General features: G+C 39.8%; 1 protein-coding gene across 1 annotated transcript in view; it reads left to right on the forward strand.

Moving 5' to 3' along the window:
• The window catches only part of ARFGEF2 (ADP ribosylation factor guanine nucleotide exchange factor 2), a 122556-nt gene that overhangs the window by 89330 nt on the left and 19673 nt on the right, over positions 1-13553 (forward strand). Inside the window, exons 24-27 of the mRNA XM_037811398.1 lie at positions 5353-5393; positions 5495-5664; positions 8954-9105; positions 12663-12835. Coding sequence (XP_037667326.1) covers positions 5353-5393; positions 5495-5664; positions 8954-9105; positions 12663-12835 — 536 coding nt within the window. The remainder of the gene's footprint in view (positions 1-5352; positions 5394-5494; positions 5665-8953; positions 9106-12662; positions 12836-13553) is intronic.

A 13553-nucleotide genomic window follows, 5' to 3' on the forward strand; every position in this document is an offset into this window, starting at 1 on the left:
GATTTGTGTATTTATGTTGTTTAGAAGATTTGGGAAGTTTTCCCCAACAATTTCTTTGAATGCTCTTCCTAGACCTTTACCCTTTTCTTCCCCTTCTGGGACACCAATGAGTCTTATATTTGGACGTTTCATATTATCTATCATATCCCTGAGGTCCATTTCTATTTTTTCAATTTTTTTCCCCATTCTTTCTTTTATGCTTTCATTTTCCATTCTGCATCTTCCAGGTCACTGATTCGTTGTTCAAGTTCCTCTAGTCTTGTACTATGAGTGTCCAGAATCTTTTTAATTTGGTCAACAGTTTCTTTAATTTCCATAAGATCATCCATTTTTTTATTTAGTCTTGCAATGTCTTCGTTATGCTCTTCTAGAGTCTTCTTGATTTCCTTTATATCCCGTACTATGGTCTCATTGTTCATCTTTAGTTCTTTGAGTAGCTGCTCTAGGTGCTGTGTCTCTTCTGGTCTTTTGATTTGGGTGCTTGGGCTTGGGTTATCCATATCGTCTGGTTTTTTCATATGCTTTATAATTTTCTGTTGTTTTTGGCCTCGTGGCATTTGCTGAACTTGATAGGGTTCTTTTAGGGTTTGTAGACTTATTGAAGTCCTTATCTCTAATTTATCAGATCTACAGCTTCGTGGAGTACACTTTCTCTAACTAACCAGCAGGTGGCGTCCACGAGCCACCTGTTCTCCACAAGCCAGTTCTCCCCTGCTTAGCCTTTTTGGTGAGTGGGGGAGTGAGTCTTGTGGGGCCCAATTGGTGTACCAAGCTTGCGTGTGTAGTTGGTGTTGCCTGCCCTGTATGTGGGGCGTGTTTCTGGGCAGTGGAGGAGGGGGGGTGGCCCTAACAATCAGATCTCCCTGATGATCCTAGAGTTTTAAAGCTGCTGCATTAGTCTAATCCTTCAGTTCAGTCCTGCCACAGTTTGTCTCTGCCGCTGACCCACAAGTCCTTGGTATTGGCGTATGGCTCCTGAGACTTGCAAGTGGGCCCCTCTTCCAGGCTGTGCACCCCGGGTCCTCTGTTGAGGGATGACTGTGCTATGTCACAGGTGAGTGCCGTCCCCCCAGGGCAGTTCTGGGCTGCTGGGCTGTGTAGGGAGGCTCCCAGTCTGCTGAAATGATGGCTGAATGGGGCTTTGTTAATTCACACTGCTCCACCTTCCCAACTCTGGGACAATCAGCTGAGGTTGCAGGGAAGGCTAATGTCCACGCCCAGTTTTGTGGTGTGTGCCTGTTATTTGAAGCACTTCCGTCACACTGGGTTGTCTGGGGCAGCTCTGGGCTATGGGGCTGGCGATGGGCAGGAGTGTTCCCTGTCCACCAGGATGGTGGCTGTGAGCGGACACCCCCCTTTTCTTGGGAAGTTGTGGTGTTTAGTGAATTTTCTCAGCCACTGGATTATTGCCTTTTGTCTCAGAGCTCTCTTAGTTCTGCTCTTGGCTTGATGTGCCCAAATTGCGAGTCTTTGAAGCTTTCTGTATTGGGCTTCTTAGAGTAATTGTTTTAGAAAAAGAAAAAAGGATTAAAAAAAAAAAAAAAGGGCCCTCCTCAGAGATCTAATGGGTTATTGAAATGCTAAGAGACAAAGCAACCAGGGCCATTAAGGAAAGGTCCACAGGGCAGAGAGATCAGCTTTTCTTCGGGATTTGCATATGCGCCTCAAGGCCTGAGCTCCGCCCTTCCCCTTTTTGTGTTCACCAGAACGCCAAAAATCCTCTGCTTTTATTTTGGAGTTTTTCGTGTTGTTTTTTTTTTTCTATGCCTGTCTCCTCTCTGCTGGGCTGGCAGCTCTCAGATTCTCTGGTGTCTGGTCTCAGTCTATCTATGGTTGGAGTATGGGTCAGTAGAATGAGTTTCCGATAAGGGCTGCCACTGCAGTTCTCCCTTCTCCTTCCCGGAGCTGGCAGCCCCTCCTCCCACGGGACTGAGCCTGGCAGGGAGGGGCGCGGGTCCCCTGGCCGCAAAAACTTACAGATTTCGCTGATCTCAGCAGTTCAACATTTTCATGAGTGTTGTATGAAGTATGCCCAAAGACAGATTGCTCTGTGGTGTCCAGTCCACGCAGTTCCTGGCTTTCTACCTACTTTCCTAGAGGAGTAACTAAAACTTAACAGCTCACCAGTCTGCCATCTTGCCCCGCCTCTTCAGAGCATTTTCATCATGTAATGCAGAAACCCCAAACCTATTAGCGGCCACTCTAGTCCTTCCTCGGTCTAGTCCCTGGCAACCACTACTCTACTTTCTGTTGTATAGATTTGCCTATTCTGGACATTGTTAACTTATCTGTTTCTCCCTGTTCTTTTTTACCTCATATATTTTGGGGCTCTGTTATTAGGTGCCTATATATTTATAATTGTTATTTTTTCTTGAACGATTAACTCTTTTGTTGTTATAAAATATCCCTTGTCTCTAGTAACAGTTTTCTTCTTAAGGTCTATTTTGTCTGATAAGTGTAGCCACGTCAGCTCCCTTTAGGTTACTGTTTGCATGGTACATCTTTTTCTATCCTTTTACTCCTCTCCTGTTTGTGTCTTTGAAACTAAAATGAGTTTCTTGCAGGTATCATATAGCTGGATTACGTTTTTGAAAATCCATTTGCATTTAATATAATTGTTGATAAGGTAGGATTTATACCTGCCCTTTCAGTTTGCTTTTAATATGTCTTAGGTCTTTTTTGTTTCCCTATCCTCTATTACTGCCTTCTTTTGTATTAAATATATATTTTCTAGTGTACCATCTTAATCCCTTAGTCATTTCTTTTACTATATCTTTTTAATTTCTTAGTAGTTGCTCTGGAGATTATAATTAAGATCTTAATTGTTAACTTCATTTAAATTATTATCAATAATATACATGATAATATAAAATGCAAAATATTATATCTTTATATATGTCCATCATCACAGATTTATGATAGCAGTTGTTCTTAAAATCAGATAAAATTTGAAGTGTTACAAATAAAAAATATATTTCTTTTGTCTTGTATATTTCCCTATGTAATTACCTCTCCCAGTGCTCTTTATTTCTTCACATGGTTTGAATTACTGTCTAGTATCCACAGTCTGAAGGACTCCCTTTGGTATTTTTGTAGGGCAAATCTGTCAGCAATGAATTTTTCAGTGTTTGTTTATCTGGAAATGTCTTTCTTTTTTTGAAGGATTGTTTTGCTGGGTATAGAATTCTTGGTTGACAATCATTTTCTTTCAGCACTTTGATATGTCATTTCACTACCTTTAGGCTCCATGGTTTCTGATGAGAAATCAGCTCTAAATCATACCGAAGATCCCTTATATGTATTGAGTTTCAGCCTTCTTGCTTCTATCAAGATTGTCTCTGGCCTGTAGTTAGTTGCCTTTGAACAATTCGACTGTAATGTATCTGGGTGTGGATCTCTTGAGTTTATCCCATCTGGAGTTTGTTGAGCTTCTTGGATGTGTAAATTACTGTTTTTCATCAAATTTAGAAATTTTCTGCTATTATTTCTTCAAATTTTTTTTAGCTCCTTTCTCTCCTTTCCTTTTAGGACTCCCATTATCTGTGTGTTGGTATGTCTGATGATGTTCCACAGGTCTCTTAGGCTCTGTTCATTTTTTTCCTTCCTTTTTATTTCTGTCCCCCAGACTGGATGTCATTTGATCTGTCTTTAAATTCACTGATTATTTTTTCTGCCAGCTCAGATCTGCTGTTGATCCCCTTTAGCGAATTTTTCATTTGTTTTTTTTATACTTTTCAACTTCAGAATTTGTTTTTTTTTTTTTTTTTTAATACTTACAATTATAGCTTTATTATAGTAAAAGGATACAAATCAGGAGCCGAAAGAAGAGAGGTGCATGGGGAGAGGTCTGGAAGGGTCTCAAACACAAATCTCTCTGTCCTCTCCAGGTGGAGGCAGGATGAGGCATTCTCCCAGCAGAGCAATGTATCTTTTCAGTCATGGAAGATCTTATTTGGTTCTTTTTAATAATTTCTTTCTCTTTATTGATATTCTCTTTCTGGTGGTTTGTTGTTCTCAGACTTTTTTTTAGTTTCTTAGACATCATTTCCTTTATTTCTTTGAACATATTTAAAGGAGCAGATTTTAAAACTTTGTCTAATAAGTTCAACATTTGGACTTCATCCTGGGCAGTTTCTATAACTAGTTTTTTTCCTGTGGTTAGCCATACTTGTTTTTATTTTTTGTTTTTTTTAATGTCTTGTAATTTTTTGTGAAAACTAGATGTTTTAAACAATATAATGTGGCACCTCTGGAAATCAGATTCCCCTCCCCTCTACCCAGGATTTTTTGTTGTTATCATTGCTATTTTTGTTTAGTGACTTTCCTGAACAAATTATGTGAAGTCCATTCTTTTTGCATGTGATCACTGAAGTCTCTGCTTATTTAGCTTTAGTGGTTGACTAATAATTGGACAGAGATTTCCTTAAATGCCTGGGACTGTTACACCTCCTAGCCTTTGTCAAGGGTCTCTCTATGTATTTTGGGGCACTCTTTCAACATCCTGGTGGGCAGTTTACAAATCTGCCTTCACTTTGACCTCTTCACCATGCAGCACCTCAAGGTCATCCAGAGCTGAGAGCTGAGAGCTTACTGCCTTCTCAGATCTTTCCTGGGCAAAGTTAAACAATTGCCTCTGATTGCTTTGGATAAACCTGCAGGGAAAATGCTGTTCACAGTGAGAGAGGTCCAAGTCAGGTCAAAGCCCTGCATATGGGGGTTTCCAGGGTGCAGTCAAGGCAGATCGCATAATGAATAGTTCTCTGAGAATGGTGTTTTGGGTGAGCTCCTGTACTGTTCTGCCTCCTCCAGTGGCTGACAGGATGCTGGTTTCACAGTTACTGGGATTCAAAACCTGTTGGTTTACAAAGCCACCACAGAACTGAACAGAGGATGATGGTAACAGTCCAACTTAAAACACTACCACGCTCACCACTCATAGTCAGGTTCACCCATTTTTCTTAAATAAACACTCCTCAGATTTTTGCAAGCCTTTGGTTTATTTCCAGAGTTCAGTTCTGAAAAGTTGATTTTGATATTTTTTTTTTGCCAGTGTTCTTGCTTTTATGGAGGAGTGGCTTTTGGGAGGTGCTTTCTCTGCCCTTCCTGTTGCCGTCACTTGCTATTATATTTTGACTCTTCCCCTCCTTTTGTTATGTCATTTTCTCTTTCTGTCTGTATAGGCTTTTCTCCTCTCAGCTGAGTTCATTGACTGGTTCTGTACTTACGATGCCTCATCATTTATTTTAGTGGAGATGTCAGACCTGTAATGTTTAATTTCTACCTTTTCCTGAGTATTTGAGAGTGAAATTTCCAAATCTCATTCTTATTTTATGTCTGGAATTGTCTTCCTAGAATTTTTACTGGGTCTACCAGACTGGATGGAAATGCAATCGGTATGTATTTGACACATCTGTGACATTTATAGAGCCGTCGTGTTGTGACTTTCTGACCATTACTAACCAGGCCTCACTGTATTGTTGGGTCTGGCCTGTAGTTGACTTTGTCCGCTGGCTGTGTGCCGTGTCCATGGACGAACTGGCTTCCCCCCACCATCCTCGCATGTTCAGCTTACAGAAGATTGTGGAGATATCATACTACAACATGAACCGGATCCGATTGCAGTGGTCCCGAATATGGCACGTGATTGGAGATCACTTCAACAAGGTAACGCTTCAAAGTAAAAAACCACTCCATCTGTATATATATTTAAAAAAAAAAAGAAAAAAATGCAGGCAGCCTAATTTTTAAAAAGGAGTGATAAAGAGTTGTTCCTGTTTTTTTTTCAGTGCTATAATTCATTTTCCCTGTGGAGTCAAGGACTTGATAGGAGTAATGGCATACCTGTGGATTAATAGAATTCATATAGAATGAATTAAAAATCCAGTGGTATTGAAAATACTTTAATAGACTTTCCCATAACCAGGATGTAGGCTAACACCACAAAGGTTTTTGTTGTCACTGGACAAATACATTGGTGGTTGGAAGCATTGTGGAATCCCGAAGTGCCTCCTCAGTGACCTAAGATTAAGTTATGTTCTGTATAACTTTACTATTAAATGTCACTACTTCCTGGATTCTGGGTCCATTGCCATCACTCATGAAACTTTTATCAAAGAAGTCAATATTTGTTTTTAAACCAGAAACAAACCAGAACCATTTCTCTGTTCTAAAACTGACAACTGTCAGAAGAAAACGAGACTAAACTGCTTTCTCATCATTGGAGGTTTTCATTAAATACACACACACACACACACACACACACACACACACACACCTGCACACATATATTGAACAAAAAAAGGAATCAAAAGAAGAAAATATATGTATATCTGTGATGTCATTTGCTTCTGAGGGGAAAATAACAGCTTACTAACACATTTCATGATTTCAAGAAAGTTTTCTCAGGCTTGGAGATGAAGAGTTATAACACAGATGCTTAAAAATAGTTTTAGTAAAAAAAAACAATTTATCAGCAAGAGAATCTTTCTATGTTTAATAGGAGAAAATCATTAAAAAGAAGTAGTCTGCCTTTGGGATATAGAACTAGCAGTGGGAGGCTGGTAAATGATTTGTAGTGTCTTTTGATTTCCATGGTTTAAATACCCCACCATGGCCAATTTAAAACTTAACAATACGTCACTAAATGCAGAGTAGGAAAGAGTTGTATATAGCCTGCTCTGGAACCTCAGTGAAATGAGGCATTCTCAAATTTAGTCATATTGGAAGCCTACTTCTAACTTGGTGTATCACCTAATCAGAATTCTTTATTTTGTTTCCATATCAGCTCAAAGTAAGGTCCTTCACAGCACAACATCTATTCAACAAATTGTATGAGTGCTTTGTGCTGGGCAGTGGACAGATGACGTCCCTGCTTGTGTGGAGCCCACCCACATTTTGTAATAAAATTACTGCTGGTAATGGGAAAAGACATGCAGTATGACTGGGTTCTTGAGTTGGAGTGGTCAGGGAGGGCCTCTCTGTGGAGGTGACCTTTCATGTGACCCATCAGTGAAGGGAGACGTGGTAGCCTACAGATGGTACAGAGAAACTGTTGGTTGAATGAATGGTAGCAATCAACTAACCTTACATCCATCTTTCCCACTCTTCTGGGTAAATAAATTCTTAATGAGCTTAAGGAAATAATTGATGTGAACTTGCTTCAGGTAAAAAAAAGATAAATCATTACCATTCCTGTACCTTGTATTCTTGTTCAAGGCTATGACAGCTAAGCTGGAACGAAGATTACCCATTTATTCCCCAAGATCTTTTGGCTAATAGTTGTGGAACCTTTTGATCTCTGAGAAATGATTATCCAAAATATGGTTTGGTAAACATTTTCCCAATTCTTAAAAGTCTGGGATTTGTGACATGTTTGGTGGGAATTGTTTTGGGAGGGAACATCCGTTTGTACAGGTTACTTTTCCCAGTTGTGATTCTGTTGTCAGGACTCTTTACATACCACTTCTCAGTTGATCTGTCTTCCCCTTATGGGGCAAGCTTGGGACATAGGCTGGCAGGTAATTAGACGTTTCATAGTTATCAGCTTCATTACAAATGCCCAAACTCTGATCAGTGCTGTTAAGCATGAGGTTTTGGAAAACTCAGTTGCTCCCTCTAGGGCCCTTTGTTCTTCCCACCATCTCAGAAAAATGTCTTCCCCTTGTGAACTGGAGCAGGTGGGACTCTCATGGGTTTGAAGAAAAGGTGGCTGCCTAAGCACAGCTGTAACAGCCCTCAGGATCCTTGTGGGGTGGTTTGAGCAGCCATGTGCTGCGCCTTTTCTAAACTAGGACACATGAGATGTCCTGGGAGGTGCAGTGCTGCCCATTAAGTACCATGTGTATTTCTGAAGCATCTATTTTATCTGGATTTTTAGGAAAGGAATATTCTTTTTATTAGTGTCTAATTATATGAACATTACATTACATTAAGCATTCTCCTTGTAAAAAAAAACTGCAGTTACAAACACCTTTGACCATCCTTCTCTACCACCTTGCCCTCCCAGAGCTAATTGTTACCAGTTAGTTGTGTATTTTTTCAGGCCATTTTCTATGCCTGTACATATGTATGAACTCACAGAAATATAGATAATGTTTTCTTGGTTTGTTGTGCTCTTTTTTAAAACATAAATACTAATATACGTATCATTTTGTAGCTTGCTTCTTTCACTTAGCAAAAAACCTTACATATTTAGCCATGTTATCATAATAGATTTATTTTTTCTTTTTAACTGCCAAAGAGTATTCCATGTACCTGAACAAACCATTTTGTAGCCGTCTTCTTTTTGATATTTCCAAATTTTCTCTGTTATAAATAATATCATAGTGATGTTTTTGTTAAAAATAAAACATTTTCAGGTCAGCTCACATCAGTGAAATTTCTCACTTAAAGCAGGCAGGATGCCCCCAGATTCCTTGGCAGTGCTGGTGGAAAACAGTTCCTCTGCTCTGCTTTTAGGGTTCTTGAGAGAAAAGTTCAAGAAGCACCAACTGAATATATATCCATATCTCCAGTCCCTAGAAGTGAAGAAACTATAGACAAATAAAATTCTTAAGGAAATTGAAAAGCCTCAGTATTACTGTTGAATTTTTCGAGGCTGATGATACTTATTTATAATAATTTACTTCAGGTGACAGACATGGGCAATTATGAAAAGGCTTTACATTGACTATAAAGTCTTTTGACCCCCACCTCATATGGATATTTAATTGGATAAAATTAAATAGCACATTTTGAAAGTACTTTGAATTAAATGTACACTATGGATCTTTTGTCATTATACTACAACCAGAATTGGACAGATCATAGCCAAGAAATACAATTTTATTTTCTCCTTGGGTGTATTTTCCAGAGTATTTGTTTTGAAGGTAGGCTGCTTGTTTTTGACATTCAAAACCCCAGATCCACAGGCATTGCACTATGCCTATTTCACTCACTTCCTGTTTCTGCTCAGGTTGGCTGTAACCCCAACGAAGATGTGGCCATCTTTGCTGTTGACTCATTAAGGCAGCTTTCCATGAAATTTCTTGAGAAGGGAGAATTAGCCAACTTCCGTTTCCAGAAAGATTTTCTGAGGCCCTTTGAGCATATTATGAAGAAAAACAGGTATGTGCATTATAATAGAAGACCCTTGGTCATATTCCCCTCTGGAAACCTAAAAAGCCCTCCTTACACTAGCCAAAAAATTGAATTTTTCCTCCCTTGGTGGTGGAAGCAAAGAGAATTAACAGATTCTGATTCACATCTATTGTCCTTAAGTAAATCACACAGAGATCTGTGTGTAACCCTTCTCAGAGGGACAGATTACACTATCGCACCTAATAGAAATATGTCATGCATCTTTGCTGGGGCTGGGGCTGAGGGAATTTAGAAGAAGAACCACTGCTGAAGCACCCTCAAACAAGATCAAAAATTATGTGACCCAGCATTTCTACCCAAAAGGTGATACCCATCTGAAGCAGACACCCTCTTCATTCTCTCAGTCTCTATTCATTGAGGCCTGCCATTTGCTAGGTACTAGTATAAGTGCTGAGAATACAGCAATAAAGAAAACATTAAATACTCCTGTTTTTCTGGGCACTGAATTGATAATAGTTGCAGATAGGTGACAAGTATATAGAAATTCATTACACTATCCTCTCTATTTTTGTATAGTTAAAATTTTTTCATAATAAAATTAAAAAAAAAGAATTCCTGTTTACATTCCAGTGGGGGAGGGGTCAGATAAACAACAAGCAAGTATTTAGTCAGCTGGTGTTGAATGCTCTGAAGAGAATCAAATCACAGGAAGGGGATGGGGGGGGGAGAGCTCTTCTGTACAGAGTAGTCAGTTAAGTTTAGTTTAAGGGGACTGACCTTTAAGCAGAGCTGAAAGAAGTAAGGAATAAGCCGAGCAGCCATAAGCTATCTCGGGACGAGTACTATGAGCAGAGGGAAGTGCCAGAGCGGAAGCCCCACAGCAGGAGGGGGTTGGCATAGTTAGGGTGCAACAAGGAGGCCAGTGTGGCTGGAAGGGAGCAAACAAGGCCAAGAATGGTAAAAGACTGAAGTCCCAGTGGTAGCAGGACCCTAGATCACGTGGGACCTGTTGGCCATTGGAAGCACTTTGGAAGCACTTTGGCTGGCTCTCTGTGAGAGATGGAAGCCGTTGGATGCTTTTGAGCAGGGATGTGAAATGGTTTGACATGTTTTTAAAGGAGATCGCCCTGCATTGAGAAGAATAGGATGAGTTAGAAGGCCATGGTGGTTGTCTGGTTTTGGACCAGGTGGTAGCCGTGTGGTGGCGAGACATGGTGCAATTGTATTCTCTTAGCTGTATGGCATAAGAGGAAGGGTGAGTTTGGTGCATGACCCTTGTTTCTGCCTCCACCCCACAGAGCCAGAGGCTCTAAGCCAGCATGGGCCATTTTGGATAGCAAATAAAAGGGCCCCAGAAAAATTTCCTTGGCATGCTGCTCTTTCTCTTGATGTTTATATTCTTTGCCTTACTGCTTATTTGAAGAGTTCCAAAATTAAATGCATTCCAGAGCCTGGCATTACCCCTGATTTTAGCAAATACTCCCAAACTCTTACCTTTGGGTGAGAGTGCTGAGCAGCCTGGAGCCTTGAGTGGCTGAGGCTAAACAGCTTTCTCAAGCTTGCCTGACTGGTTGGTGGCACCATTGGCACCAGAATCCCTCATCCCCTAATTCCAGGCTTTTTCTGCCTGTCCTAGTACTACCCCGAATCCCCATCATTTTGAAAAGGGTGAAGTAAGTTCAGAAACACATGTTGCTAACAACTCTCAGCTACTATTAGTGGAAGTATAACTTGCTGTAACTTTTTCAGAAGTGTTTTGGCAATATACATCAAGAACCTTAATATTTTTGTGCCATTTGTCCTAATAATTCTACACTTCTGTTAACTCTCCTAAGGAGTTAATTTGAAATACAAGAAAATGGTGTGTTGCACTGATACATTATAAACTAGAAACCACTTATATAACTAAGACTGTTAAAGTAAAAGGTGTTACAGCCATAGACATAAAATGTTGTACAGCTATTAAAAATGTTCACAAAGTTTATGACATGGGGAAATGCTTAACAGTTTAGTGAAGACAAGTGATAGAATTGGATGTATAGTATAAAAAAAGATAGCAACATATGTATCTCTCCCTATGAAATACCATACCATCATGTAACTGGTTTGTTTTCTTTCAGTGTATTTTTTCTGCACTTACCAAAACTTTTAATGTCATTATATATTACTTTTAACAATCAGACCAAAAACATTTTGGTAAATATATATAGTTTTTGCCTACAAGTTGATTTTTTTCCCTATGAGGTGGCAACCATGATTTCAATTTTATTGTGTGTTGAAGTTACCTAGATGTGTAGTTGGTTTTCCTTTTCTGCCTGTAGAATATTTACTTTGTGGACTAGCAAATTTTTAACTCTGTTTTGACTTTCTCCTTGTCTTCTCTAAATGACCTTCCCTATGATCAGTTAGAATGGGTCCACAGACAAACATGAATGTTATCCTAAGCCAGATGAAATTTGAAAGACAAATCAGCAGTCCCCAAAGACATTCCAGTGCCTTTCAAAGCTAGTGCTATAGAAGTGAAAGACTTATATATCCTTGTTTCTTGCTATTTGTGAGATAATAGAGTGCACGTCATTCATTGTGTGCCTATTGCAAGACATAACTGCTAATCTGCATGTATTCAGTGTGCTCACCATGTTTAGCCTTGTAGCTTTTTCAGAAAATGGACCATTTTTTTTTTCTATTTTCAGGTTTTGTTTTATGTTTTTAAATAATTAAATTTAAAATATTGCTTCTTAAATTATATATGTATATGTGTTTATCTTACACTTATCTCAGCTGAAATATCTGTGGGGATATGCACTAAGAATTTAGTAATGATTATCTTTAGGTAGTAAAATTATAGGTGTATTAGTCAAAATATTTGGGGCCAGGAAAACAAAAGCTGACCAATAATCACTTAAACAACAAGACCATGTTTTGTTTACATAATATGTCAGAAGCAGGCAGACAGTCCCAACATGGTTCCAGAGCCCAAAATTGTCATCCAGGACACAGGCTCTTTCCATCTTTTGTTCTGCCATCCAGTGTTGGCTTTTCATCTCTGAGCTTTTTGCATCATGGCCGCAGGATGGTGGCTGTGGCTCCAGGCACATTCTGTAGTCAGAATGGGAATATGAGGAAAGGGGACAGAGCCAACAATATGTGTTCCTTTTAAGGCAAAAGCAAAAAACCTTCCCAGAAGCCCTTTGCCCCCATAGGTTTTCTCTTATTCTAACTGGTCAGAACAGGTCACATAGTCCCCTGGCTGCAAGGGAGGCTGGGAAGTTGAGTAGCTGGAAAATGGGAGTGGGATAGTCAGGTCATGTATACCATTTATGCTTTGTTCTCTGAAGTTGGGCATGTTGCTGCTGAGGGATGAAGTTAGAGCACTGTTATCAAGGGGCTGGGAGGAATGGCTGTTGGGTAGGCAACTAACATGTTTACCCCAGTGATTGACTTGTTTTTTAAATTTTTAAAATAAAGGCATGTGTACTTGAAAAATGCTTTTTTAAAGTGCCACTTGTAAGTGATGGGCTATGTTCATTTCTCTTCCCGCTATACAAAGTATGAATGACACTGCTATCACATTCCTTCCTCAGGTCTCCGACTATCCGAGACATGGTGATCCGCTGCATTGCCCAGATGGTGAATTCCCAGGCAGCCAATATCCGCTCAGGTTGGAAGAACATCTTTGCTGTGTTCCACCAGGCAGCCTCCGATCATGATGGAAACATTGTGGAGTTGGCCTTCCAGACCACAGGCCACATTGTCAGTAAGTGTCTATGCTCCCTCCTGATGAATGTCCCACCTACAGGTCTAGGAGGTTGACAACTTATTTGCTATCTGTTTTACTCCCAAAATGGGCTTTGTTGTTTTAGCTATTGTGTGATATAATAACATGCCAGGCAATTTTCTAAGCACTTGACACATATTAATCCTTCCAGCCATTCTATGAAGTAAGTACTATTACTTCCCCCATTTTACCAAAGAGGAAACCAAGGCACAGAAAAGCAAAGTAGAACAACTTCCCTGAGTCCCTCAGCTAGGTAGTGGTAAAGCCAGGAATCATACCCAGGCTCTCTAGCCCTAGAGCATGTGTGGTTTCCTACCTCTCTGTACTGACCAGAAGTCCCTGGTCCTGCATCACATCATAAGATATTTACTTGGTCTTCATGGAAATTATAAAACATTTGTTCATCTTTGACCTTCCTGAGGTCTTTTAACTTTTTGTAAATTTCTTACTACCCATATTTTTCTCTCAGGTGATATTTGTAAGGTTTTGCAAACCTTGTGTTTCTAACTTGACTTTCACTTTGAGCTCACTGCACCTTCATCTCACTTTATCTTCATAAGCTTCCAGGGAGGTAGTGTGAGCTGTGGTTTTAGGACAGTTATGGCCCGGGGAAGTAAAGAGTGTGCTCAGGGTTCAGAATGAGGGCCAGAGCTTTGCTCAGTGCTCATCTTTTGTTAGATAGGCCACTGTGGGTCAG

The sequence above is a fragment of the Choloepus didactylus genome, chromosome 19, assembly GCF_015220235.1.
Source record: "Choloepus didactylus isolate mChoDid1 chromosome 19, mChoDid1.pri, whole genome shotgun sequence".
NCBI lineage: Eukaryota > Metazoa > Chordata > Mammalia > Pilosa > Megalonychidae > Choloepus > Choloepus didactylus.